Genomic DNA, 27,478 nt, shown 5'->3' on the forward strand with positions numbered 1-27,478 from the left:
TAATCTTCACAGAGAAAGAGAAAACAAGAAAGGAAGGAATGGGATGGGGACAGAACAATGAGGGTAACAGACAATACTCCCTGGGCAGTGAAATGTGCTAGGCACCGTGCTGAACGCTTTAGGTGGACACCGGTTCCTTACAACCATGTAAGGAAGTTACTGTTACAAGCCACATTTCATGGTTGAGGAAAGCTGGGTCTGGAGAGTTTTATAAATTGCTCAGGAATAAGTGGCAGCGCTGGGACTATGTAGTCTGACTGAAGCCGAGCTGTACGGGCATCTTGCCTTTCTGGAGTCTAGGAGCAGAGGCAGCACAGAGAGAGAGCCGAGGAAGACAAGGAAGAGCCCAGAGTAGAAGATGCTCTTAAGAGTGCTACAGGTGGTATCAACTGGGGCACCGTCCTTCCTTCCAGCCCATCAAGACTGTACAGTGAGATGGAAGCAAGTGACCGACCTCCAACCTTCTCTGTTCCCAGAGTAGGGCAAAAACCATAAAGAAGCCACACTGCATGTGCCTCTGGAGAAAATCCTGCTTTCTGCTCTCTGGTCATGTTAACCTGGCTGTGGACAGAGCCGCCCACACAAGCATGTACACGGAAGATTAAAATATCATCTTCCAGACTCTAATCACAGCCCTGGCAATGAAGACTGCAAAGACGCCCACACACCCGTTTGCAGGTGCACTGATTCTCCACATGAGAGCAGGCTGGGCAGTCCACATTCATCTCCAGTTGTGGAATTAGTTTAAAAAATTAATGAATCTTCAGCACACACTTTTTAGTGATACCTTCTCCTGGAGGTTAGATCCATAATCCTTACGCAGAAGCAATTATTAGCAGAAATGATTTTATTTATCAAGCTACACACACTCCCATCTCTGCAGAGGCGTTTACATAGTACAGACAGTTCAGTTAAAATGCAATTATCCCACGGAACTGCTATGTCTGTTCTGAGGCAGTTATGTCTGATGGATGACACCAGGGCTGGGCAGTGGGGAACAGGGCATCTTGCAGGCATGCTGCTTATCGTGGGGACTCATAAGCGGTGACCTATACAAGACTCAGGTTTCATGTCTCTAAAATGCAACTAGTACTTCTCACCTTTTAAATAAACTCATAAAGCCGAGAAGACAATTATAGAAATGAAAAAAAGAAAAGAGAAGAAAACGAGGACTAAATCAGATGGTTATTGTCCATCTTTGTGATTATTAGGGGCAGTTCAAATATTTCATCCAAAGGCTTTCTTTTTCTCAAGCTAGAAAAGTTCTCTCTCTTCTCTATCTCACTCCTAACTTACAAATCATTTACTTTAAACTTTCATCATGGCCCTTAATATTTTGCAGTTTGTTTCAAATTATTTGTATAAATGTCTAGACTTCCCAAAGATTCTTGAGGGAAAAGAATTCTTATCATTCTAGATCGGGGTCAGGCCCAGGACGGTGCTGCACACATAACAGGCACTGAAATGTTTGAGCTGAATGGGTTCGAGCCTGGGGATGGGGGTTGGGTTAATGCTTTCTTTAGAAAGAATATTTTCAGTAGAGTTTCTCTCTCTAAACTGTAAACTTTCTAAGGTCACGGACCAGCTCTTCTGTTCACTCTGCACCCTCAGCACCCAGCATAGAGCCTGGCACACTGTAAACACTCAAAACACATGTGTTTGTATGAATGAATGAATGAATGAATGAATGAATGAATGAATGAAGATAAATCAAGAGTAGAAACTATATTACAAAGAATTACAAAGTAAGGCAGAGGAGGCTATGTGGTGGGTTTGTTGCAGAATTTTGACCAGGAAGGGGAAGGCTAGAATGGTAGCTTGAAAGAACAGTAAGTTTGGTTGCTTTGATTGGTGATGATTTTTTAGCAGAGCAAACTAGCCTTTTTATAGGCACTAGGGAAGACATCTGCTCTTCCTGTGGCTATGGGTTCCTCTAGGTGTTCTTACTGTGTGAAGCACTGTTGTGGCAAACAGGCAGTAATACTGAGATAAGGAGGCATGGGTATTGCTGTATGAACAATGCACCAGCTGTCCCCTGGCGGGGAGAGGTGGCTGCCACTCTAAGCAACAGCTGGGAACCGCTCCCTTAACTGCACTTGGACTGGAGCTTAGATTGCTTTCCGTGGCATTCCAACAAATGGCACTCCTCATTATGAGACAGATTTGATCATGTATGTATGGGTTCTCATGCCCCTGAAGTTACAGTATTTATTTGCAGCCTCCAATGAAGATGGCAGCTTCCCTTCTCAGTACTGGCGTTATAAAGAGCCTCCACAGGACTAGACACCTGCAGCTTTGATTTCTCAGTCACACCAGCTCATGATTTCAGAAATCTGAATCCTTGAAATTTGTCAAAAAGCACAGAAGCGGAGTATTGATATTTAGACTCTAGAGGCTTCATTCATTTGATTTCCATAGAGAAAAATCTAGGCACTTCTCCCTTTAAAAGGTTTTTTTTTGTTGGTTTTTTTAAAATCAAAGCTGTAGGTTCGATTGAGACTAACTGTCTCATTGTGGCAGAACCTGGCTTGGTCACGTATGTGCTCAGGAGCAGAGAAAGCACCAGAAAACCCTTCTTGACCTTGATCCCTCCAGGCGGATGAGACTGTTCCTTCTCTGAGCTGGCGTCAGAGAACAGGCTTACCATACACTCCTCTCTGGTTTTCACTCATTTTATTTCCATTCACAAGCTCCCAGAAACCACTCTGCTGGACCGTCAACTCCTTGAGAGAAAATCTGTAGGCATTCATTACATTTTTCTTGATTTGAAAACAAATAGAATGGTGTCAGGTTGATTTTTATCTGTAATTTGTCTGAAGATCAGAGAATGCTCTGATGTGTGGTGATATTTTAATAAGAAATCTCCTCTACTACTGGCCAAAATCCAGCGTTTTTTTTGGAAAATGACTTTTTCCCTGATGATGTTTCAGCTTAGGGTCGATGGATGATTTATTTCTCCTTTCAAGTCTAGTCCAAGTCCTTTGGTTGGTGTGGCTCTTCCTACTTCGGCTCTTCTAATTTATTAGCCTTGCCAGCTTTGATTTTTTTACTGGACAGGGAATACTGGGATATTCATTTTGATGCCAAACTATAATTTCACAAATTCTTATAGTTAAAAGATTTGAGCTGATATGTTTGACCCAATTAAGGCTTCAACTATTTTTCAGCTAATGTCCCTTTTACAGCCAAATCCAACTTGTAAAATTTGCAGAAGTCTCTGAGGCAGATACCCATGGATATAGCCTTGTTCTTCCTGTCCTATCTTAAGTAAGGAAGGCTGTTTATGGAGAATGGAACAGCTGCCAGATTCCACCCCCAGGGTGACAGCAGCTCAGTTGTGGGAGAAGTGATGCTTAAAATTTGCATATTCTCTGTATACATACAGTAGGCATATATATAGACACACATATCCTTATTAGTTTGAAAAGTGACATTTCAAAACCCTACTTGCCTACTCAATTCTTTGCCAAGAATGATGAGTGAAGTCCAGGTAGATGTGAAAATAAAATAGATTCGAGCCAGGGAAGAATTGATATGGAAAGACCAGGTAAGATACAATTTCACTAATCAAGTGAGAGGTGACGGCAGCAGTGACTAGGATCGTTGAGTAGAGATGATGGAGGACAGTAAGCCAATTCAAGGTTATTCTGAGGTCCAGTCTGAAGGACTTGCTGACCCACTGGATGAGAGAAGTGAAGGAGAGAAAGAGCTGAGGAGGAAGTCCCTGCTTCTGGTTTGGGCTACTAGATGGACAATGGTGCCATCCACTGAAATAAGAAATGTGAGAGTGGGTTTGAAGGTGAAAAACAGTAGATTAATTCCATTTTCTAGATAAAGGTTGACTTTGAAATAGCTGTAAGACATCCAGGTGGAGATGTTTCAAAAGCAGTTAGATATATGGGACCGAGGAGCAGGAGAGAGGTTGGGGATACAGATTGGCAGTCATCAGCATATAGAGGATGACTGATGCTGTGGACTGGATAAGATTTCCCAGGGAGAGGACCCTGGACTAAACAGAAACACCAACATCTGGGGGATGTGCAGAGAAAAAACAGCCAGCCAATAGTGAACTAGGGAGGGAAAACTACAAAGTACAGTGTTGAGGAAGACAATGAAAGCTGGGTGCATCAGAGGTGGCAAATGCTTTTGAGAAGTCAAAGGAGGCAAGCTTTGAGAAGTATCCATTAGATTTAACAATAAGGTGATCTTGGCAAGAGCTGGTCTTCAGAGTGGTGAAAGCAATAGCAAGATGGAAGGTAGCCGAAGAGTTGGTGAGAGCAGAGGAAATGGAGACAGTATTCAAAACTCTTTCAAGATGTTCGGCTGTGAAAAGGAGAAAATGGATAGGGAAGCAGCATCAGAGGACTGTAGGGTTTTTGCAAATTGTTGTCGTGTTTTAATGGGAGAGAACTGAGCATGTTTTGAATGCTGATAGGAAGGAATCACTCAAGAGGGAAAGGCTGGAGATGAGAGGTGGGAATGGAGTGGCGTGTGGAGATTTAATAAAGAAAGAATCTTGACAAAGCTGAAGGGGATGGATCCAGAGCAGGGCAGGAGGAGACGATCTTTTACTGTAAGAGGTAACAAACAGCTCCTATAAAGAACGGGAGAAGGAATCACGGTGCCTCTTATCTCTCTCCCATTCGGTAACTAACTGGCTATACTATACATAGCTCATCAAAGATGCCTTTTCGACTGTGCAGAGTGTTCAAAAGTGTACATTGTGTACAAATGTAATCTGAAAAATTACTGTTGCTAGATGATTACCCTAAAATTGAAGTAGCATCAAAATATAAAATAGGCTAAATTTACATCTTTACAAATCAGCATTTCTTAACACATAACATTCTTTAAAAAACATTCTACATGGAACATTAGCTTAAGCCACCTTTCTTAAAGGAGAAATAGCCAAACACCATCAATAATTCTGGCCATGGGACCGTGAGGACAGAAACGTGCTGTATGAGGATCATGAAGAACTTTCTCCTTGCTAACAGAATCCTGACTGTGTTCATTTCCACGGTGAACAGGTATTTTGGCCTAAGAGATGAGTCCTGGTTGGTCCAAGACAATCTGGTTTCGGAATGGGGACGGGACACAGTTCTGGCTGATAAAACCACATGGAGAAGTCTGCTGGAAGGGGAAGAGGCTTCTGGAAAAGTTTTCCTCACTCTTGAGAAATGGAGCACAAGGAAAAAGCGTATCTTTTCCATCTCTGAATGTACTTGGCACCTGGAATGATGGCAGTCACCACGGAATCAGAAGGGGAGCCAACTCAAGAGGACAGAGGATGTGCTCAGGATGCCAGAACCAAAGATGGAAAGAACTATGTCCTTCAGCGATGTCACCTGAACTGTTCCACTAACCAACCCCAGAACTACCTCACCTTGGGATTTCCTGCTGTGTGGACTAACACTTTTTTTTTTCTTCTATTTTTCAAGCTACTTCTAATGGTAGTGGGTTAGTATGGCAGGATAGAGCCAAAATGACTGAACTGCAACAAGCAGGAACTGGGAAAAGGTTAAAAACTTGAGAGAAGAAGTATTTGCCATTCTACAAATGAGTCATTTTATTATAAGAATCCATTAAACAAAAAGTAAGGGGGAAAAGGGTTCTGGTGGGAAGGGAGGAGAAAGAAGACTGGAAAAGGAAGGGAAGCTGCAAATAGAGGATGAGACATGTCCTATTCATGTCTCCTTTGCCCACTGCATCCTTCAGGGAAATGGACTATATTGTCTTTGTCTCTCTAATTCCTGGCATGTCCTTGATCATTAACTTTTACTTCTCAGTCTGTGACTCATTGCCAATCTCAGACGTCAGAATTCTACTAATAGTTTCAGAGAGAGGGGAAAAAAAAAAAACAACCACAAATACCAATTACTCACTGAGGATATCCACTCCTTCCACGGTGGGGCACTGACAGTTCATTAAATGGGTTAGCGATTCTTCCCCACTCCCCACTGAAGGTCTCCCTCCAGGGGAGAAATTGTTTTACCAACCCCAGTGGCTCATCCACATTTAGAGATTTAAAAATCACCTCCTAAATATACTACACACACAGTTCTAACCTTTACTACTCTGGAATCCTGTTCAGATGTCTCCAGGAAAGCCACTTTTTAACATCCCTATACTCCTCTTCCCCTGCCAATAACCATGAACTCATCATGCCCTAAATGGGGCTAATCTCCATCCAAATAAACTCTCCTTACCTGTCATTTCATTTCTGTCTAGGATATGCACCGCTAGACAACTTGGACTCATCTCGAAGCCTCTGAAAGTCTAAGTCCTTGCTCTTTCAAAGTATCTCTCAGATTTACCACTCATTTCACCTCCCGTTGTTTCTATCAAAACCCAGATGCTCACACGTGCCACCTAAACCACTTCAGTCACACCTCAGCTCATGGGCTCAGTTCCCACTCTCTCCCACTTACCACCGGCCTTGTCACCGTATCCCCTCTCCACCCAGGAATCTGCCTGTGGTGGCTCTCATTTGGTGTCCCAGCTCTTCTGGAGGGTTTTCAAGGCCCCCTCCCCCAAAATCTGGCTCCACCGTATTCTTCCACTGTCTTCCCGTCAGACAGACAAGCTGGACGCTGTCACACCCACACACTGTTCTCCTGGCTCCGGGCTGGCCTATGTGTGTCTCTGCTGCTCATTCCTTCACATTCCTCTAGGCCCAGCTCAAATCTCACCTCTCCCCTGAAGACTCTGAAAACATTCGAGCTCTTTCTCCTGTGAACTCGCACTGCCATACGCTTTAGCATCTAATTGTCCTAATAAAGGTCCATTCTCTCTCCCCGGTTGGGACATACTGCTTGATAGACAAACCATGTCCTACACTTCTAGGTGTTACTCACGGTACCTGTTACAGCCCTGAGCACCAGGTAGGGAAGACATAACTATTTATTAACTGAATGACCAACATTCAAGGGGCACCTTGCCTCTCTTCTTATCATTTTGGTTACCGAGGAGCCTGGGAAGAAAGCAAGGGGCAGCTGTGTCCTACGGCTCTTGGAAAGCCTTTCAGGAGATATCTGGTCCATCCCCAGAGTGTGGAGAATCATTGTCCAAAGAGGCATCACTGAGCTGATAGTTCTTATCAGCAAGGGGAAGCCGGGCAGGAGCGAGGGGCAAGGCAGTCTGGAACGACATTTACCACTGTGGCTTCCTCCAGTGGAGTCACTTGGTGCCAGGGGAGGTGGATGCGGCTTGTCCATCAGCATGCCAGGTGAGGGGGCTCCTCCCAGGGGGACAGAGGGGATGGAGTAGGGGCCAGGGACACCGGAGACAGAGGGAGGGTACCCGGCCTTTGCTGCTTTCCCTGCTTCATACACTGTGGAGGGAGATGAAGAGCAAGAGAGATTACATTGTCCCACCCTCCACAACCCTTATGCCAAAAATCCCCGAGGATGAGCTGAAGGGAGCTCCTGGATGCATGGGTGTGTGTGTGTGTGTGTGTGTGTGTGTGTGTGTATGTGTGTGTTCTACTAGGACTGAATGGATTCATCAGAACCATCCTCCCCCACTCTCTTGGACTCCTCCAGCTCTGCCAAAAGGCGATGACATAAGGCATTACAGTGTTCAGTAGTACCTGGCAACTGAGTAATTCAGTGGTGCTGCGAGCTGTCACAGCAGCCCACTGTCAACCACGCTGTCTGTAGGCTGCCTCAGCCCCTCTGGAGGAGGCCCAGCACCAGGGCTGCCTGGGGCTGCTTCCAGGAGGATCCTGAGCCTCTTCTAGACAGGCAAAGCCAGCGATGGGTTCGCACATGGCCCAGCTCTGTGAGCTCAAGCAGAGCAAGGGACCTGACTCCTCCTGGAAGCTGCTTTGTCCCTAAGGATACTAAAGATGCACGTTGTCTCTCCTTCAAGGTGTGTTTGGTTTATGGCTGGGGTGCCAACCTTAATGCCTACATGGGCTTGGCCAGGGAGGTAAAATTGTGAGTCCCCAAATGAGGACCCATTCCTTTGTGGACCATTTTGTCACAGGAGTAAATACAACTCATCTGCGGCTGAATGGGACCCAAAGGCTGCAGACTGCACACACTGTTGGTAAAAAGAGGAGCTCTCTGCACGCAAGAGGCATGACCAGAGAAGGTTTCCTCCAGCTTGGATGCCCGAAGAGAGGGCAAAAGCCTTACCCCACAGCCTCACCATCCTGAACCTGCCCTTCCTTTCATCCATAGGGTTGATGGGAATTCCAAATGCGGGGGTGAGAGGTGGAGATAAAAAGCATGGATGGTGCATGGAGGTGAGAAGGAGAACAAGAATGGTCATCTCGGGAAGCTGGGGGCTCCCAGCAGAGGAGAGTCTGGAACAATCAGCTTGTAGGGTGGAAGGGATGGCAGTGGAGAAGGCACTCGGGGTGCACAGCTGTCCGATGGAAAGGCGACATCTCTTCCGGTCGCCCTGCATCCCCACCCGTGGCTTTACTCACAGGCCTGTGGGCAGCAGCAGGAATCCGGGCAGCACGGGCAGCGGATATAGCAGCAGCAGCTGTGCGGGCAGCACTGGCACCAGCAGATCCCCACCAGGACGAAGAAGAGGAAGACTGCCAGGATCACCAGGCCGACAAACACCCACTCTGGAAGGACGCACAGACAAAGCCACACTCGAGGCGGCCCCTGCCAGGACAGGCACCCTCTTGGCAGTGTCTCCCTGTGCAAGGAGAGGGTGGGAGGGACCTGGGGGAAGAAAGCATCTCATAACAGGGCACAGAGCCCTGCAGACTCAGGAGGAACTCAGAGAGTGAGAAGCGCAGAGCCTCCCCAGGCCAGGCGGGGAGAGGAGGGAAGGTTACCGAGGTTGTACTGAGCACACAGAGTGCCTGGTACAACGTGAGGGGGAAGTTTCAGGGTCCCTTCCTGGGGAGAGGGCTTTACCTTATGGATTGTAGTGTCAGAACAAGTAGGGGACAGGAGCAGAGAGGCTCCGGCTGGGGAGAGGGGGAGCTTTGCTTGCTGAGCTGTCCAGTGGTGGTTCTGTGAATACATTATCTTTCGGAGTCAAGTTAATCATGTCACTAAAAGTGTAAGTCCTGAGAAAAAAAGTTCTCTATGTCTATGTGATCTAAATCAAAACATATTTAGGTAGTCCAAGTCCCTAACCACCCCTGTGACACCCTTCCTGTCCTCAGCATTAGGGCTGAGATCAAAACATTTGCTAGAGGAAACTAGAGACACAGGCTCAGAAAGAGAAGGTGCTGTCCCTGTGCCCTGAGAATGGTTTGGTTTGACCACACTTGGGCTGACCGTCTAGATGGCCGGCACAACCACGGACAAAAGTGGCTTGGGGCTGTGATGGCTGGCAAGGCTGACATGTGTCTATCTGACCATGTGTGTTAATTTCTGCCATTGTCACAGCTAGGCCAGAGGCAGAACATGAATCCTAATTCGTTTGCCCACCCAAAAGATCATGAGAAAGGAAACCAATTCCATGTGGCTTAGATAAAAATGACTGTGGCCCTTGAGTGACCTGTCTTGATGTCATGCTTTTGGGACTTGGCTGTAGGACCCAGTGTCCCACTGGAGGCCTGGGACAGACTGGAGTGAGCCATGATTCCCTTTCAAAGCAAAAGATTAAAGCAACTCATTTTGATTGAAAGCTGTCTACCAAACTCCCTTTGCAATCAACTTCACGTACCCATTGTTTTGTTTGAATTTTAGTTCTTAAATGTTCCTTCAATTAAATGGACATGCAGTCGGAGCTTGGGAATATGACATTTTTGTTATATAAAGGGTTTTGTGTTAATAATAATATTATTTGACCTTTATTTAGAACATAATTTCCTCAGAGAGAAAATGAACAACTTACATTTCCTGAACATCCCTCCTCACTCATCCATCAGAAATACCTTCAGATTAACCAGGTCACCCTTTCTTTAGGGAGAAAGTGAGAAGGCCTTGTGCCTGGCTAGAATGTTCTGGAGAGCATTCTTGCGGAGGACAGTAGATAGTTGAGGGCTCTGGCCTGGGCCTTAGCAATAACATAGTAACACAATGTGGCCTGAGATAGACATGGCCTTGGGGATTAGATGAGCTGGGTGGTGTGGTGGCTACAACTTGGATCAGGCAGTCAAGGTTTAAAGACTGGCGGGTTACCTTGGAGAAACAAACAATGTTACCCATGAAAGGATTCTTGGAATCAAAGGGGAGGGAAATTCAGGCAACCAGGACCAGATATGAAAAATACAGTAACTCTTTCTTGGGACTGGGAGATACAACATCTAGTTTGAAACGGTGGAGTATAACATTGTTTTTCTTTGTGATGAACAAATGGGTACAAAACTGACATACTCTGGATAAGGAGGATCACAAAGAAATATCTATTTGTGTCCTTGGGCTAGGCATCAAGAAGAATGTTTGGCCAGCTAATGGGAAAGGACCAGGAGAATTCATGGAAGAAAAATTAGTGAAGCTCAACTGGGAAGACTCTGGATGTTTCTTAAAACTTGAACCAAGTCAAAACCAATGGTCAGGAATATTTTGTATCTCTCTTTTGTTCTCAACCATTATGCAGCTCTTAACCCTTTGGCAGAAGCCCTCCAAGGCAGGACTGAATCATACCCTCTCCTACTCCATGAGTTTGGATATGTTCTCTCCCATAGTTCATTCTTCTTTCTCTCTGAGCCTCCATCCATGATGGGCTATAGTGCCTTGTCAAATTGATGTTGGCTTATCTAGCCAGCACATTCAGCAGAAGCTACATGAGAAGACAGAGGTGTGCATTTGGCACAGGTGTCCCTGACATGTGGTCCATGGACCCCAGGGACTTGGGGGGGCCAAGAAGCCCCCGAAATTGTGTACAAAGCCATGTAGATCTGTACACGCGTACTTTCCAACAGAGGAGGGCTGCAGAGTTTTCATAAGGTTTGAAAAAAATTGTTTTGATAAAATTATAAAAAGGCAACGCAGAGTCCCATGGTTGTACACTAATAAATGGGTAAACATAAAACTTAGGGAATAAGGAATGCAGACATACAATGACTCCATTAAGGATACTTATAGCGACCTGCTGAGATACTGAGACTACCAAAGGGCCTTCATACCTCACATTGAAGGACTGGGTCCCCATTTAATTACCATTATTTTTTAGGGCCTAGTAACGGAATAAATACAATTTGAAGCCTCCTCTAATGGGCTTAGTTCATCCTAGAGAACACCACAGACATATACAGACAAATGTGCCAATACATTAATGGAGCAATTAGTAACTAATGCAGAAGCGAGACAGATGGAGTGATAGCAAATTGAGCAAATATAGAGTTAAATGACTGAATACCTGGCATAATCTCCACAGCAAAACTGGGCAAGAGATCAGCAAGCAGCCCTGTCCTGCCTGGAGGAGGTGGAAGGAAAAGAAGAAGGAAAGCGGTTACTCCAGAGGAAAACACAGCCTGAAGCCTGGCTCCGATTGGCATCACCCTACATGGTGGGGCCATTGACCCGCTCCTTGTGGTAGGAGAGACACATCGCCAAGGCTGGTCTCAGTCAAGAGAATGACCTTCTCCGTCAATCTGTGGCAGCCGTCGAAGTGAGCTCGGCACCTAAACCAGGCAGAAGCAGAAAGAGAACTTCCTCTCCAGCTATTACAGGAGGAGGAATTGTCTGCTTCAAATATGAACAACCCTGCCGGAGCAGACTGATAGATACCATCTCCACTCATTTATATATCCTACTCCACACATTTTATTGGAAAGTCAAACCCGTCTGTATCCAAACGTTCAACCTACATTTTCATACATCCAGCCACAGTCCTATGTCCATATAAAAACAAAAAGTACATATTTGGTTTTAAGTCAGAATTATCTCCCTACAAGATTCTATTTATAGCCTAAAGATATTTCAATGATTAAAGTTTTCAAAGGCAAGGAAAAGATAAAGCTAGATCAGTTACACACTCTTCGACACTCCTTCTGGCTTCTGAAATACTCTGTACATATGTATATGGTATGGCTTTTCCATATGGTACCCACAGCTGGCGTGGAATGGACCCAAGTGCCTTCTGCGTGATATGGCATAGGAACTTGAGGGCTGGTGTCAGAACAGGTGCCCCTCGGGGCTCTGAGAAGCAAAGAGCTGTGCAGGAAACAAGACACTGGAAGATGTTTAGGGAGGAGGTTAGTCCTTTTAAAAACCAGCCTGATTTATATAGAAAGAAGTGCTGAAGGTTTTCACCATGTCCTCATATCCAGGTAAATGTAAAGGCCATGATGGGTTGTCTGCCCCCCACCAGGTAACTCGGCCACAGTGCAGCCTTGCTGGTAAACAAGTTGTACCAGGAAGCAATTAGCAAACAGCCCTCCTTTCGGACTTACGATGGCAAAAGGTCACTGGGTTCCTAAGCTTGCAACTGAATCTTACTTCATTCATGGTCATGACATACGCTTCTAGAACAGCTCTGGCTGGTAGAAATATAATGTGATCCAACAGTAATTTTAGCTTTTCTAGTAAACACATTAAAATATTTTTTCAAAGATGAAAATAACTTGATATTTTTGACTTATACCAATTTAGCCAAAATATTAACACTTCAAAGGTTCAGTGGCCATAGGTCACTATCAGAAAATATAACTCCTAGGGGCTTGTTCCATGCATATAGATTTGGCTCATTTAGAAAACAATTTTTCCTAACAACAAGGTCCTACTGTAGAGCACAGGGAACTCTATTCACTATCTTGTAACAACCTATAATAAAAAAGAATATGAAAAGGAATATATACACGCATAACTGAATCAGTATGCTGTACTCCAGAAATTATGCAGTGTAAACCACCTAGACTTCAACATAAAATAAAATTTGAAAAAAAAAAAAAAAAAGAACTTTTCCTGTTGAAGTTTGTTGAGGCGCATCAGAGAAAAAGTTACCTAATTACATGGTTTATATTTTGAGTCTAAAGGTGATGGTTGGTCACTGGTCCTCTCCTCTGTCAAACCACCCCACGGAAAAGCAGCTCTGACAAATGTCAAAGAAAAAGGAGCTCTTCCAGGACACTGTGGGGAGGACGCGGCAGCAGGGGCAAGGTGTTGGGAGTCGGGTAAAAGGGCTCTTTGCTCACTTTACTTTTTCTTGGCTCAACTATACAAGACCTGTGTGGTGTAATGTGTCCAGGTCCTGTCTCCTGCATGGGAAATGGTCCCGCATTTGAAATGCTAGTTGGGACATTCCAAGGGAAAGGAAGCATGGAGTGGGCCACTAGGCTGGCTCTGTTTTAGGTTTCGGCAAGAAGGGCTTCCTTCTTTCTGTCTTCCATCTCGTGCAGCTGACATGGTAAGAGGGGTCTGCTGTTGCAAGGTCTCTGGGAAAGACAAGTGGGAGTCAAGTGGGTCATTGGAAAAAGACAACCTGAAGGAGAGTTCTTGGGCTAGCCTTTGGCCTAAGCTTCAACAAAAGGCTAAGAGGTGCCTCTAAAATGTATGCATGGTCTAGTCCAGTTCCCTAGGATTGGAAACCAGACAGGGATTTGGGGCCAAAGTCCGAGCAAGTGATTAAGAGTATGCACTGGTCTCACGTGGAGTGTTCTCTGTACAAGTATCTTTTGGAGACTCAACAAGGCAACAGTCAGGTGGTCAAGGATTTGGGAATTTAGGATTGTGGGCATCTCTTAAAAGCATAATTAATATTAATTACCAGCCAGTAGGCAATGATCAAGAAGTCAACATACTGTGTTTTTAACAAGCTGGTTATCAGATGCTTACTTAATGGTGTTTTTTTTTTTTTTAATCTGGGTAATTAGCATTTCTAGATAGCTCTCTTATTATATTAAGTAAAATGAGAAGCTTTTCTTGGGTTTACGCTCTAGTTCTCAAGCTTACCAGTGTTTTAAACATCTCTATATGTGCTGTAGCCCAAATCATTCACTACATTTATAATAAAAATGTTATTGATGATAAAAGCTACTGGTTTGTATATACTTTCTCATGGGAGATTAGCTCTGTGTTAATCATTAATTATTTTTAAAAAAATCCATTCAAGGAGGATACTGTGCTCACATATTACACATTCTACTGGAGAAAGCAGTGGACTAGGAGTCAGGGTACTGAAGGCAGCTTTGCCATTAGTTTACTTGGGGACTGCTGCAGGCTAGTTCCTTCCTCTTTCCAGGACTCAATTTTCTCATCAGTCAAATGAAGTGGTTGAACAAAGAGGTCTATAAATAAGGAGACCATATATCTTGGTTTGTCTAGAACAGTCCTGGCTTATGCCTGTTGTCCTGGTGTAATTATTAATAGCACCCCTTTTTAATTTCAAAATTGTTCTCATTTGGACAATTATTTATCTGGTCACCTGATCGATAACATTTTCAGTTCTCAAATCCCTTGCTTAGTGATTAGCATTGTGAACCCAACTCTGTATATTTATGGGGACCAGTAGGTAATGCAGACAAGTGCAGTTGGCCAAATGTCATACAACGGGAACAGTCGGGAGCGTGGCAAATGGCAGGCTGTTTCCACAGGGGCTGCTACTACCCACCTCAAGCCAATTGTTGTCTCTCAGGAATGTGTCTTCTGGGTTGCAAATCTTCCTATTTTTCAAGATAAGCCAAACCCCAGATTTTTTCTGCGAAGTATCCTGATTTTCAAATGTTGGCAACCCATTCATATATTTTTTAAAAGTCACCAGACAAGCCGTGCAAAATACATTTGGGGGCTGTACAGAGCCCAGGGATCACATGCTTGCCACCTCTGAGGGGTATATACACACAGATATGATTGTGAATAGATGTAATACAAAGGTAGGATTTCCCCGCGGGCTGTGAAGTCACCTCGATGGTGTCCTGACACTGCTTCTACATACAGAATGTTAGCGAATGTAAGCTCTTAGGCACCTACGTTCAAATCAGAATCTGAAAACAACAGTATTACCCACCAAATTGTTAGCCCTTCTTATTTCTGGGGAGCTGGAATGGGCTTGCGGAAGAACAATGAAGGGGCTTATTTAGATTTTTTTTTTTATATGTGTAATTGAGAACGTTAAAATATGAAACATGGACAGGAGATTCACAAAGCTTGTCACTCCAATAGAAGACATACATCAAGCTTCTCGTTCTCCTAAAGCGACAGCCAATCGCTGATGCTTCAGAAGATGGTGAAGGCTTCCCACAATGCACCCGTGTAGTGTTAGCCCCGGGGTGGCGTGGGTGACAGACTTTTGCAGTAAAGTGGCTAAAATTAAATGTCTTCAGAATCGAGAACATAGTAGGAGTTTGGGGATAGCAGACAATATACCACTATGTTATGTCAACAGTAGAGAGACAGCAAAGCTCTCTGGCTTTTATACCATGACTTATATTTTCCTGAGCTAAAGACATTTTAAAAAGTGGACTTATGCTGGAATCCTCTATTTCTGAAAGTCATTTTGCTTCCAGCTTCTCGTTTTAACAGTTCCTAAGAACTGCTGTTGCCAGCTAGAAATGCTCTATCTTCTCTCCCTCTTCTATTCTGCTATGTCCAATGAAGGTCTGATCTTACAGAGTCCAAACAGTTGCAGTAAATACATTCCAGATTTCAGCAGCTCTTTACCAACACTTATGAATCACTGTCATTCTTCCAGGATTCATTTAAAGAGTGGCAATTACAAGTCACTTTAACATCTAAGAAAAGGATGGAAAACAGACCCAGCAAATGGAAGACCACATTTACTCTTGTCAAACTCCAGCTCAGAATACAAGTAGAAAATACAGTTTTCATGTAAGCACTCAAACAGTTTTCCCCAAACCTTGCAAAATCCATTACTTTTAAGAAATTTCCACATGAATAGACCAAATGAATCAGGCATACTAATAGTTTGTATACACACACACACACAAGTGCCAGTATCAAACCATGCCGTCACCAACTTCATAGCCAAAAACGTTCACATACTTTGGGTTGAATGATGAGGGAAGAAAACAATCATTGTGAATAAAACAACTTCCAGATTTTACCTCTATAATTTCCCACTTCAGCTGTTTTCTGCCATTGACACCTTGAAGTTATCCCCAACTGAACTCTTTGTGCATATTCCTGAGAACAAGCTCATTCCTGGAATGCCTCCAAGTCATTCATTCATCGTTTATTCATTCATTCAGTCAACAAAGAAGTGTATACAGTGCCAAGTGCAGATACAGAGAACAAGACATGATCCCTGTGCCTGAAAGCCTCAGGCTGGCCCATGCAGCTTGCCCAACAGTGTGAGGATGAGAACTCAGTTTTAGTCATCTGCTTCTGTGTCACAAGGCTTATCAAACTCACAGGACCTTCTTCCTGCCAAATCCAATGTCTTCATCTTTTTTTTTTTTTTCATTTTTGACATCAGGTTCCACCAAGTCATGAGGCTGCCCCCCTAGAGACACAATCTTTACCTAGTTTCCCACTTCTCCTCTACCGTGGCATTATCTTTGCATATTTCACAACTCAGCGTGTCCTGGTGACATTTCCCCAAGGTTCTAATACCCTTTCCTAGGTTGGCCAGGCTCTCAATTCAGGACGTACTTACCTTCTGTACTAAGACAACCAGCCAATGAACTTTTCAATCCCCTGCTCTGTGCAAATCCTTACTCTGAAATATGCTCCACCAGAGCCCTGTAAGAATACTGCCCTGAGTAGGTGCCTCCTCCTCCGTGCTCCTGAGGACCACTGTCCACACCTGCATTAGAGTACTTCTCTCTCGGTGGCGGTGATTCCTTTATGTGTGCCTCCACTAGCAGGATGGAAACCCTTCTGGGGCGAGGACTGTGCTCTATGCTGCATCCCCAGAAGCCCAGCATGAGGAGGCAGCTCACCCATCAGGATGCTGAAGTTTTTCCAGAAGTAAATCCCCATTGTTTTCTATTCTGGGCTTCTGCCTGGACTTCTGATTTACTGCTCATGATAGTGCCTTTTATCCATCTCAGAAAGGAAAAAGGCTCTGAATGAGAATGTGAAGGAACCACACCTTCGTTCAGCACTATTCTAGGTACTGGAGACTGTTTAGCACCCCTGGGCTCAGGGCTCAATGCCAAGAGCATCCTCTAGTCACTGGAATATCCCCAAAGGCCATCTTGCTATCTCAGGCGATTGAAGACCCACCCACTACACACACCCCACCCCAGCAGTTGAAAGCCATCAGGCTGGGGTATTTTTAAGGTAGTCATTACAGAGAGATACAATATGCATACAAATTTTATCCAAAAAAACTGTTTTTGTCTTGAGTCTTAAAACTTAAATCCAAGCTCTGATCATTAGTCCAAGCTTTTGAAGTGCAATGGAAGGTGCAGAAATGCTGAGTGTAGGACAAACTTGTTTTCAGATCTTAGATCTCCCACTCAGTTACCCAATGACAACAGACACCTTTTTTTAATGCCCTGGAACTTACGAAAAGGAGGGGAAACAACACTTTCTTCGTCCTTGCGATCTCACCACTACTGACAGCATAGTTATCTCCATTCATTTCTTTGAAACATACTAACTTAGAGTCCTCCTTGGGTTTGCCTGTATATTATACAAATGAACCTTCAGGATGATCCAGGATGCTTTTCTCCCCCAGCTCCTTGTGGTTCCCCCCTTTCCCCTTCTGTTTAATACACATCTGGGCTTCATCCCACTTCCAAGCCTTCCTAAGATGCCCTGGATTCATTTTCAGGAATATACTGTTTTCACCCTTGTTCTCTCAGCTCCTAACCCTCCAAAGTGTTTCTTTCGTAAGTCTTTGAAGACCACAGATATTTTTCTCCGGCCCTTTTAAGCATACAGTTGTTTCTATGGCTATTTGGAATCCCAAATAGATTGGAAATTCCCCAAGGGCACACACATCCCTGTTTTTATTCTATATTCCCATGGCAACCATGCAATTCAATAAATACGGTTTATGATTATCCATCGCAAATGTGGATATAGCCTCCCCTTCTTTTATTTATATTTGTAAACTGTATTTAAGCATGTCACGTGTGTTGTTTTTCCTTTTGTGTCCATTACATTTTAGCTCACTTTACATTATAGTGAATAATTCTGACTGTGGATTCTCTCCACAAAGTGACTCGTATTGGATCGTCTGCAATTAACTGTTAATAAGTGCTTCAGGCTTTCCAGCAGTGATCTTAAGCTCGGCCTAAGGCACTGACTTCTGTTCACACAGAGTTCCAGAATCAGACTGGATTGCTAGAAAGGATCTCAGAGGTCATCTAACCCATAACCCACTCCACGCTTTCAGGAACCTGAGCCTCAAGAGAGCTTAAGAATCTTACCCAAAGTCACACAGCTGACTAATAACTGAACCAGGAGTAGAACGTGTGTCTACTCACCCCCATTCCAGGATTTTTTCCCCAACATCTCACTCCCCCTCAAGCTTTGCTTAGTCTTAATTTAGAAATGTTAGAATTTGTGTTTGTGGCATTGTTGCTCTACTTACGTAATTAAAGTATAATTTTTGGATATAGGAGTGTCGGAGACGGTTAAAATTTTCAGCACCTTGTAAAGCTGTGAGCAGAAAATGATTACTGAATACATCATAACACAGTGTGTGCTAATGAAAAGGCATTCACCATGCTGCTACAAACTAACAAACAATAATAAAGAAGGTTGTGAAGCTCTCTGCCTTTGCAAAGTGCGATAGCGATCCAACCCCCTAGCCCCAGAGAGCGAACAGATACAAAGTATTATTAGTAATACAACATGCTCAGCTTGGCTTGAGATGAAACACAGAAGAGACAGCTAGGTTTGACTCCAAAGAGATGCGGAGCAGGGTGGGATTTAATGCAAGGAGGAAATTGAGTTTCTTGGTGCCCAGTGTGATTTCCTGAGCTCACTGTGCTCCATCTATCAGACTGGCACAGACATCTTAGATGCAAAGATATCAAGAATGGCTAGTCTCCTTAAACCAAAAAGGTCAGGTGGTCTGAGGCAGACATGGAGGGGCACCCAGCTTGGTAGGTCCTGGCTTGTCAGAGTTCCTGCCCCTTCCTCCGTGGCCAGCCCGGCTCCCGGTTTGAGGGGCTTCCCCCATGGTGCATTTCCCAGGGCGAACTCGGAGGCACTTTTCCCCGTGTGAACGCAAACCTGCGCACTTGAATAGCGGCAGCTGGCTTTGGAGAAAAATGCCAAGACTGTCTCCTGACCGGCTTTCAAGGGCTGCCATTCTTTCTTTCCAGGGCTGAGCCGATTTCTCGGCGACACCCACTCTCCTGCGGGCCCCCGGTGCCTCCCCTCTGCGGGGCCGGGTCCCCTCCCTCCCGCGCTCGGGCCTCGCATTTTTGTCGCCGCCGGGTCCATGGACTACAATGAGGCTGGCGGGCTGACCCAGCTGCTCCAGCGCCCGCCCGGGTAACCACGGCAACCGCAGGCTTCAGGAATGCGCACTAATTGAGGGCCGAGTTTCCTCCCACAGTGATGAGCAACAAGTGAGGCAAAAATAGTGAGGCGGGAGAAAGGCGGCGAGGGAGCTGGGGTGCGGAGGGGAGAGCAGTCCCAGCGCGGGACTGGGCGGCTGGGGATGACGGGCGGGCAAACAGTGCCTTCAAGATCTCGTTTGTCCTCTTAACAACCCGCGGCAGTTAAGAGCCTAAAAGGGCATCCTTTACCCTTCAGAAATTTTGGGGGGGGGGGGGGGTTGGGTTTGTTTGTTTGTTTGTTTGTTTAGTGGAGGTACTGGAGATTGAACTCAGGACTTCATGCATGCTAGGCATGCACTGTACCATTGAGTTATACTCTCTCCACTTACCCTTCAGAAATCTTAGCACATATTTTTCAATGAGCAACTTACACTGCAAACCACCACCTCTTAGCAGGGCCCCTTTGCTTGCTTCTAGTAAATGAATGGAGAGGTGCACGTCCCTAGGTCCCCGTGAACAGACCGCAATCTAACATCCAGGGTTCAGCAGGTGAAGGTGAGCTGAAACTCATCTGCCCCCAGCTCCCCTGGATCTTCTGTTCCCTTCAATCAAACAAAGAACCTTCAAGGTGATCATCTCTAAAGATGGAGTGACCACCATACCAGCCTGTTGTCTTGACATAAATTATTAAAAGTCTCCTCTTTTCACTCTCAGGAGTATCCTCGTTTGGATGATAAATTATAAGCTCATGCTATCTAAAGTCTTTCTAGGCCCATCCAGATCCTAATCCAAGTCTCAGATGTTCCCCAAATCCTTCCAGAGTTTATCGTATCAAATGGCCTGTATGACTTAAGCCTTGTATTCAGGTTGGGTAGTAAACACCCTGTAATTAACAGAGAAATGGGGACTTCCTACAGCAACCAAAACACAGGAACCAAAAGATAGCATGCTGGGACAGAATGCCCCAAGATCCACAAGCAGGAAGATTCCCACAGGACTGATCAGGGTCACTACTCGCAAGGCGCTGCACAGATGTCATAGAGAAAACATGAATCTATTAGTAATAGGATTGCCAATTCACAGAGGGCTCATGAAAGCCTCTGCCTATGGAATGGGCTAAAGGAAAGTCGGCTTTCTGGGAGGCGTCCCGGAACACAGCATTCCGTAAACAGGGTTCCCCTGGATTAGGGATGACACACTGGCAATGAGATGTGGGGGACAGGAAGGGGCAGGAGAAGGGAACTGACATTTACTGAGTTCGCATTATGTGCTATTCAATCCTCACAACAGGCCTTCCATGTGACTTTTATCAGCCCTCCTCCATTTTTACAGTTAAGGAGAGCAAGACTCCTCAAGATTGACTTGTCAAAGGCTATATCCTGCACTGAGTCCACGGACATCTGACCCCAGCCTATGCTCTTCACAGTGGACCTTACCCAGCATCCAGATTGACCTTTGGTCAAAATCAGGGTTTTGCAACTTTGGCGCTATTGACATTTGGGGCCAGATAATTCTTTGTTGGGGGGTAGAAGGGCTGTTCTGTGCACTGTAGGACGTACAGCAACCTCCTTGGGCTCTACCCACTGGATGCCATAGCCCCCCGCAAGGTGTGACTTCCAGAAGTGTTTCTAAACATTGCCGAATATCTCCTGGGGGGCAAAATCGGCCCCTCTTGAACATCAAATACAGTGTTCATCTTTTCTTGCACTGTTCTCTCATTGCTTCAGAAATACAAAACATATCTTTACCAAAAGATAGTAATTTTTATAGGGACAAGACAGTGTCATTTATTTACTTTGTATCCTCATTGTGCTAGGGATGTAGTATGCAAAAAAGACTAGTTAAAAGTTAAATCGTAATTTAAATATAAATCATACTTGAAGCAAAACTGATTCCATTCCACGGTGCCTATCAAAGAGCAAGGTTGCAATTCAGCAGTAGAGAGGTCTGAAGGCTGTAGGAGGCTCCCTGCAAAGAGTTGAAGGCATGATCCCTAGTCTTTGGAGCAACCACAATCCCCCTCCATTCCTCAAACAGTAGAACTGACAGCCATTAATCAGAATCAGATTCTAGTCAATGCCTGGCTGACTTTTCTGGCTTGTCCTTCTCCTCCATTCCTTCGACACATTTTTCTGGTTCTTCTCAAAACCAAGACCAACAGGGGCATCTAGGTAAGCTCAGGGCAAAGCAGCCAGGACTCAGAGAGGACGCGCTGGGAGAAAAGCCAGTGGGGCTGAGTCCTAAAAAGCTTCCTCCCCTTGGTTTCATGTCTCTCCTTTCACGGGAGCCAGTGCAGTTTGCTTGGCTCTTCTGGAAGTCTGAAGCTAGATGGGACAAGCCCGTCCTCCTAGAGGAATCAACTCCTCTTGAGGTCTTTCATGTGGAGCCAAGATAGCTGCAGTATAATCGAGTCTACAAATGAAAACGTGGGCACAGCCCAAGTCAAAGGATGCTCCAAAGGAGAAACCCTCAGATTTATGGCTAGAGTGTGGCTCTGTAATTAATTCCTTCTCTCCCTTCTGCCAGGAGTAAACTTTTCTTTCTTCTCCTCCAATTCTTTCCCCCTCTTCCTCTGTTTATAAATCTTCGAGAGAAACAGCAGCAGCCACTCTCAGAGATCAAAGTTTTAGCAGGCAACAAAGACCTCCGAGGAGGCTGTTGCCATGGGAACTCTCTGAGCTGAAGCCCTCTTAATCGGCAAATCTCCTTGGTTAGCAGCACGGGCTGGGGCTGGCAAAGAGGAAGAGAAGGGGGAGGGGGAGTCTTGGCAACAAGTAGCCTTTCTAAACAGCCAGAACCAATGACATGGAGGTGGGGGTAAGATGGGATGCAGCATGGACACAGGGGTGAGCACCAGAGTATTTCTGCACAACCATAGAAACTGACTCCCATCAAATCCCTAAAGCCGGTCACAAGTTCTGAGATGTCTCCTCCCAGGAATTCCCTGGTTCCTTATTATTACGTTCTTAATGGCTTTTTAATACTAATAGGCAGAAAGGTTGATTTTAGACCAGAATAACAATTTCAGGCACAGTATTGTGAATAACTTGATTTTTCTTTAAAAATTCATGCATGCCTATTTCTCTACCTCTTCTCTGGGTAATATATTCTGTACTTCTGGGTAAGTCACAGGAGAAGATGGAAGGAAAACTAGAGGCATGACAGGAAAACAAAGGTAATTCTGTGGCATTACCTTCACAGGGAAGACTCAGTCCCAACTTAGCACCTACTCACAAGGACCTGCTGGGACAAGCCTATTTCTGGCCTCCTGGAATAGCATTGCATTTGGCCTATAAAGAAGCAGAAATTGGTGAATTCCATCAAACATGAACAGTATGTGTTTTTGGCTGCCTGGCATTCTTATCTTCTTCACTTGGAAACAAATGCCCAATTTCTTGTGAGGAAGCAATTCCTTTTCCCTCTTCCCTTCAATTCACATGGTTCGTTTGGGGCTAGTGGTACCCTACGTTCCTCTCCCAAAGAACAACTCACTCCCAACAACAGGACTTTTGCTGAAACTATGGAGAGAGGCAGTTTATCCTCCTGAGATGTAAGGTGTTAAAGACCATGGAAGCCTGGGCCTGCTGGGGGCCACGTTTGGCGCAAGTAGAGAGAGTCTTCCTAAGAATGAAACTGACACAGAGGACACAGATGATCTGAACACTGGGACTCAGACATGCCTGAAGCGAGGAATATCCCGGGACTTACCGGTTACCTAAGCCAAAACGTTCCCCTGAGCCAGTTTAAGTATCGATCCCTTGCAATCAAAAGAGTTCTGAAGAACACACAGTCAGCTCTGGATGATGAGATTTCAGGAGACATTTTCTTGTTTTGTCCTTTTCTGTTTTGTTTGGAATTTTTACAATAAACATGTACCATTTTTTCCCTAAAACAGAGGCGGTATTAAAACAAAACAAGACAGCAGTATTCGGGGCATCACCCTATAGAGAGAATTAATTCTGCAATCTGTGGATCTTTTAGATGAGGTCAGATTTATAGATTGAACTCTAAAGCCATCGTGTTTATCCTAATATCCTGAACAAGAAAACCTGTTCCATGTTGGAAGCTCATCATATACAAACTACTGTATATAAAAGAGATAAACAACAAGGACCTGTAGAGCACAGGGAACTCTATTCAATATCTTATAATAACCTATAGTGGAAAAGAACATGAAAAGGTAAATATATTCATATATATGTATTTTATATGTGTATATATTCATATATATTTTATATATATACATATGTATATATATAAAACTGAATCACTTCACTGTATACCAGAAACAAATACAACATGGTAAATCAACTATACTTTAATTAAAAACAAAAAAGTTTAAAAATAAACTTCCTTTTTTTTAGTTTATAAAAAAAAGAAAGCTCATCATCAGAGAGGGAGTCTATAATTTCCCTCTACCAACCCTAATTTCCAAAAATTGCTACTTATCATTAGGAAAATCTTCCTTAGCTTTCATTCTGAACACTCCTTAACTCATGTCCTGTTTTTCTGTTCTTGGTACAAGGGCACAAGTGTTCTTCCAGCCATATTTCCACTGGGGCCCTTTCCCTCCTTTTTATACTTGGCCCTTAAAAAACAAGCTACCAATGAGCCATCAGAAAGATGGGGTCAGGCCCTTATATGGTGCATAGAAAGAAACAAGAACAAGGCGAGCTGCTTTCAGATTTTAAAATAACAACTTCCCTGCTTGAGCCTTCCTGAATGGTGAGGTCCTTTTCCTGCCAGCTGGAGCTGCCCAAGGGAACTTTATTCCTATCCAAACAGTGGCATGGTTCCAGGTTATAAACAGACTGTTCCTGCCACTGATCCTAGACCAATGTCTAATCTCAGGGTGGCAGATTTCTGGACACTTCCACCTTCTGTGACTGTCTGCTGCTATGGCCCTACCATCCCAAAACATCTGTCTAAATATTTCTAAGGTAGCTGTCACCCTCATCTCAAAGCACTCAAAATACCATGTGCATTTCCAACTTCAAAATGACTCTACCTTCTGAATCATCAAAAAGAGATTAAAAGAGTGTTCAGTATAGTTTTTGTGTTTGATTCTGAATGAGCGGTTATCCTCCCATTTCCCTGAATCACAACTGCAGATACTTCTGAAACCTCTAAAAGAAGCATCCACAGTGATGCGTAGATGGCTCAGAAGTATGGGGAAGAGAGGGGTGGGTCTCGCTCAGTGGGGAGGTATGCAATCTAGACAAGAACAACTATGTCTTTGAAGTGAGGGCTGAGGTCAATGGTTATAAGCAGTTTCACAGAAATCAAATGAAAAACTAAAGCAAATCTAGGACAAGTAAAAATCATTACCTATGGCCTCAAGCAGCAACCACATTTTTTGCAAGCATGGCTTATGCAGGGGAGCATTCTATAGCTTCTTAATATAGACGGGTCATGTGGTATCAAGGAAAGAGAGGAGGCTAGGAATCAAAGCACTTGGGTTTGATCAGCGACATTTTTTTTTTTAACTAGGATAATAGTTACAAAACTTGAATGTTAATTTCTTCATTTGAAAAACAAGAAAAATAATGTCTGCTCTCCTATGTTATAAAGTTATTATAGAAAAATTTTGTGAACTCAAATTATTATCAGTGTACCTTAACAACAGTAGGAGATGTAGTAATGGTATCACTTTAGTGGATATTTATTGCTTTTTCAGGCATCTCACATCCATTCTCCCCTTCTTTTTTTTTTTTTTTTTTTGTAACAGTGCCTCAGTTTCCTTTGAGGAATTAATTTTTCTCTGTATCTTGATGGACTAGCCACCAAGAGCCTCTGATCTCCCAAGGCTAAGCAGTGGACACCTGCCCAAACTGGGCCAAATGGACTCTCTTTTCCAAGACTGATTCTTGAGTGAGCAAATGTGAGATTAGAAAAAAAAAAAAAGTTGATTTTTTTAACGTCCATGGAGCCCTAAAGGCATTCTTTTAGAATTCTATGAATTCTTGCTATGTACACCTTAGAGCATCTCTGGCAGGGCAGGGACTGCGCTGTGTTCATCAAAATATTTTCACTTTCTTCCTGGGCACATACAAAATAACAGGAGTAACCTGTGTCGCTGACAGACCTGACTCCTAAAAAGTCCCACGTGATCTTCCTCACTTCCTATTTCTGTGCAGCTGGGAGCAAAGTTCTCCAATGCAGTGAGCTGAACAATGGAGAAGCCTAGACCCCAGCCCCATCGCTTGGAAGGGAGCTCCCCAGGGAAGCCTCTGAACCCACATCTGACTATGACAAGATGAAGTAATGAATTTCTGTTGTGGTAAGTCACTGACATTTAAGGGTTTGTTTGTTTGTTTTTTAACAGAAGCTAATAGGTGTTACCCGAATATATTATCCTTTTTTGGAGACTGATTTTCCAGCCTTCCTTTCAGTGTTGATATCCTTCCAACGAATTCCTTTCCTGCTTAAGTTAGCCAGCGTCTACTTCTGTTGCTTTCAGCCATAGTCCCTGATGGATCTGTTGCTTAGTAATTATTTGAATACCCAGATAAAGAATCATGACCGATGAGATTAAACCATGTTCTATCTCACTTGAGGCTGTAGACATTGATTGTATCAATACTTCAGAAGTCAACAATTATATACTTAGTATTGACTAACATTTAAGAGGCACAAAGTAAGTATTAGTTACAGATTCTGTCTATTTAACATTTTAAAACATTCACTCAAGCTCCTTTATTCTAGACACTCTGCTAGGCATCGCAGATATAAAGATGAATGAGAACTGGTCCTTGCCTCTGAAGAGTTCATGGTCCAGTGCTATTGAGAAGCTCCCAGTGTGGCAGGGGAGACCAAGACAAGGACACGTGCGGCACCAGTGTTACCACTCACATGAGGTCAAACCAGAATGTAAGGTGGATGAGGTTCTGTCCTTGGCCCTTTTCACTTTATATAATCTTCCTGGGTGACTCATCTCTTCTTTCATGGTTGTGACTACCACTCATGACTCTCAAATCTATCATCTCTAATCCCTGCTTCTCCACTGAGTTCCAGACCTATGTTTTTAATTGTCAGCAAGGCATCTCCACCTTGGTGTCCCACAGGCCTCCCATACTGCACATGTCAGCAACCAAACTCGTTCTCCTGACTCTTCAACCTGCTTCCCAACCTGCGTCCTCTATCTGGGTTGACAAAACAGTTGGTTACCCAGTTGGCCAGAAACAATGGGGTCCTTTTGACTCATCCCTCTCTCTCTCGTGTTTTTAATTAGTCGTCAAGATCCATCACTTCCATCTCAGAAATGTTTCTATGTTGTCCCTTCTCAGTTCATCACTCTGGTTCATAATCTCGTACCGTCTCACCCTGCAGCAGCCCCATAACCGATCCTTCTGTTCTAACCCTCCTCCCTAACAAGAGACTACCCGGTCCTAATTGTTCTGACCCTGAGATCTCATTTCATTCCTCTGCAACAGCTTCTTCACTGGCTCCCCAAAGTCTTCAGAGGAAGTGAAACGTCTTAGTCTGACATATAAGACACTTCATAACCTTGCTCCATCAACTTTTCCATCTTTACCTTCGTATCATGAGAAAGTTGAATTCTTCTTAATTTGGCATCTGATTTATCCCTTTAATTTATCTTTCCTTATTACTTGGTCATCTGAAATGCCAACCTGTTTTCTCCTCCCCATGTTGTGATCACCCTCCAAGAGGAGCTAAAGTTTCAACTTCTTCAAGCCTCCATCAGTAGCTTCTTTTCATTCTTGTGGAATTAGTCCTTTTAATCCTGACTGACTGCAGAAGACCATAGTTCATTCCCTCTGACTTCCTTGTGAGTGTGCATCACCCTGCCTGTTCTCGTAATCAACCTGTAACCCCTTTAACTCTGTCCTGAGGACTGAATTCCTGGGATGGTCAGTTTCTCTGTTATCAAGGTAGTCACATCACTCATGTTCATTTACTTTTTACTTTGAGAGTTTTAAACCTGAAATAAAGCTCAAAGATGACTTAATTGAATACCTTTTCCTATACACAAATGCCTGATACAGTAACTCATAAGAAATTATCTACCTTCTCAAGGTCATCGAAATATCACCACTCTTACTGCATCTTTAGAGAACACTTAGTGCATCTTTAGAATCTTCCCAGCTGTTAACAGTTCTTTCTTTATCCTGAGATGGACTCCCTCCCCTTGTAACGTCTACTTCTGGTCCTAGTTTTACCTGGCCACACGGA

General features: G+C 44.1%; 1 protein-coding gene across 3 annotated transcripts in view; it reads right to left on the minus strand.

The window, feature by feature from the left end:
* The window catches only part of ILDR2 (immunoglobulin like domain containing receptor 2), a 61,102-nt gene that overhangs the window by 14,070 nt on the left and 19,554 nt on the right, over positions 1–27,478 (minus strand). The window contains exons 4-6 of one of the 3 annotated variants that reach the window (XM_074349751.1): positions 11,281–11,337; positions 8,438–8,584; positions 7,157–7,333 (exon numbers count right to left, since the gene is read on the minus strand). The exons of 1 other annotated variant lie outside the window; for it this stretch is intronic. In XM_074349751.1, coding sequence (XP_074205852.1) covers positions 7,157–7,333; positions 8,438–8,584; positions 11,281–11,337 — 381 coding nt within the window. The remainder of the gene's footprint in view (positions 1–7,156; positions 7,334–8,437; positions 8,585–11,280; positions 11,338–27,478) is intronic. One more of the 3 variants, XM_074349752.1, reaches the window with a different exon arrangement.

Source organism: Camelus bactrianus, chromosome 21, assembly GCF_048773025.1.
Source record: "Camelus bactrianus isolate YW-2024 breed Bactrian camel chromosome 21, ASM4877302v1, whole genome shotgun sequence".
NCBI classification, from domain to species: domain Eukaryota; kingdom Metazoa; phylum Chordata; class Mammalia; order Artiodactyla; family Camelidae; genus Camelus; species Camelus bactrianus.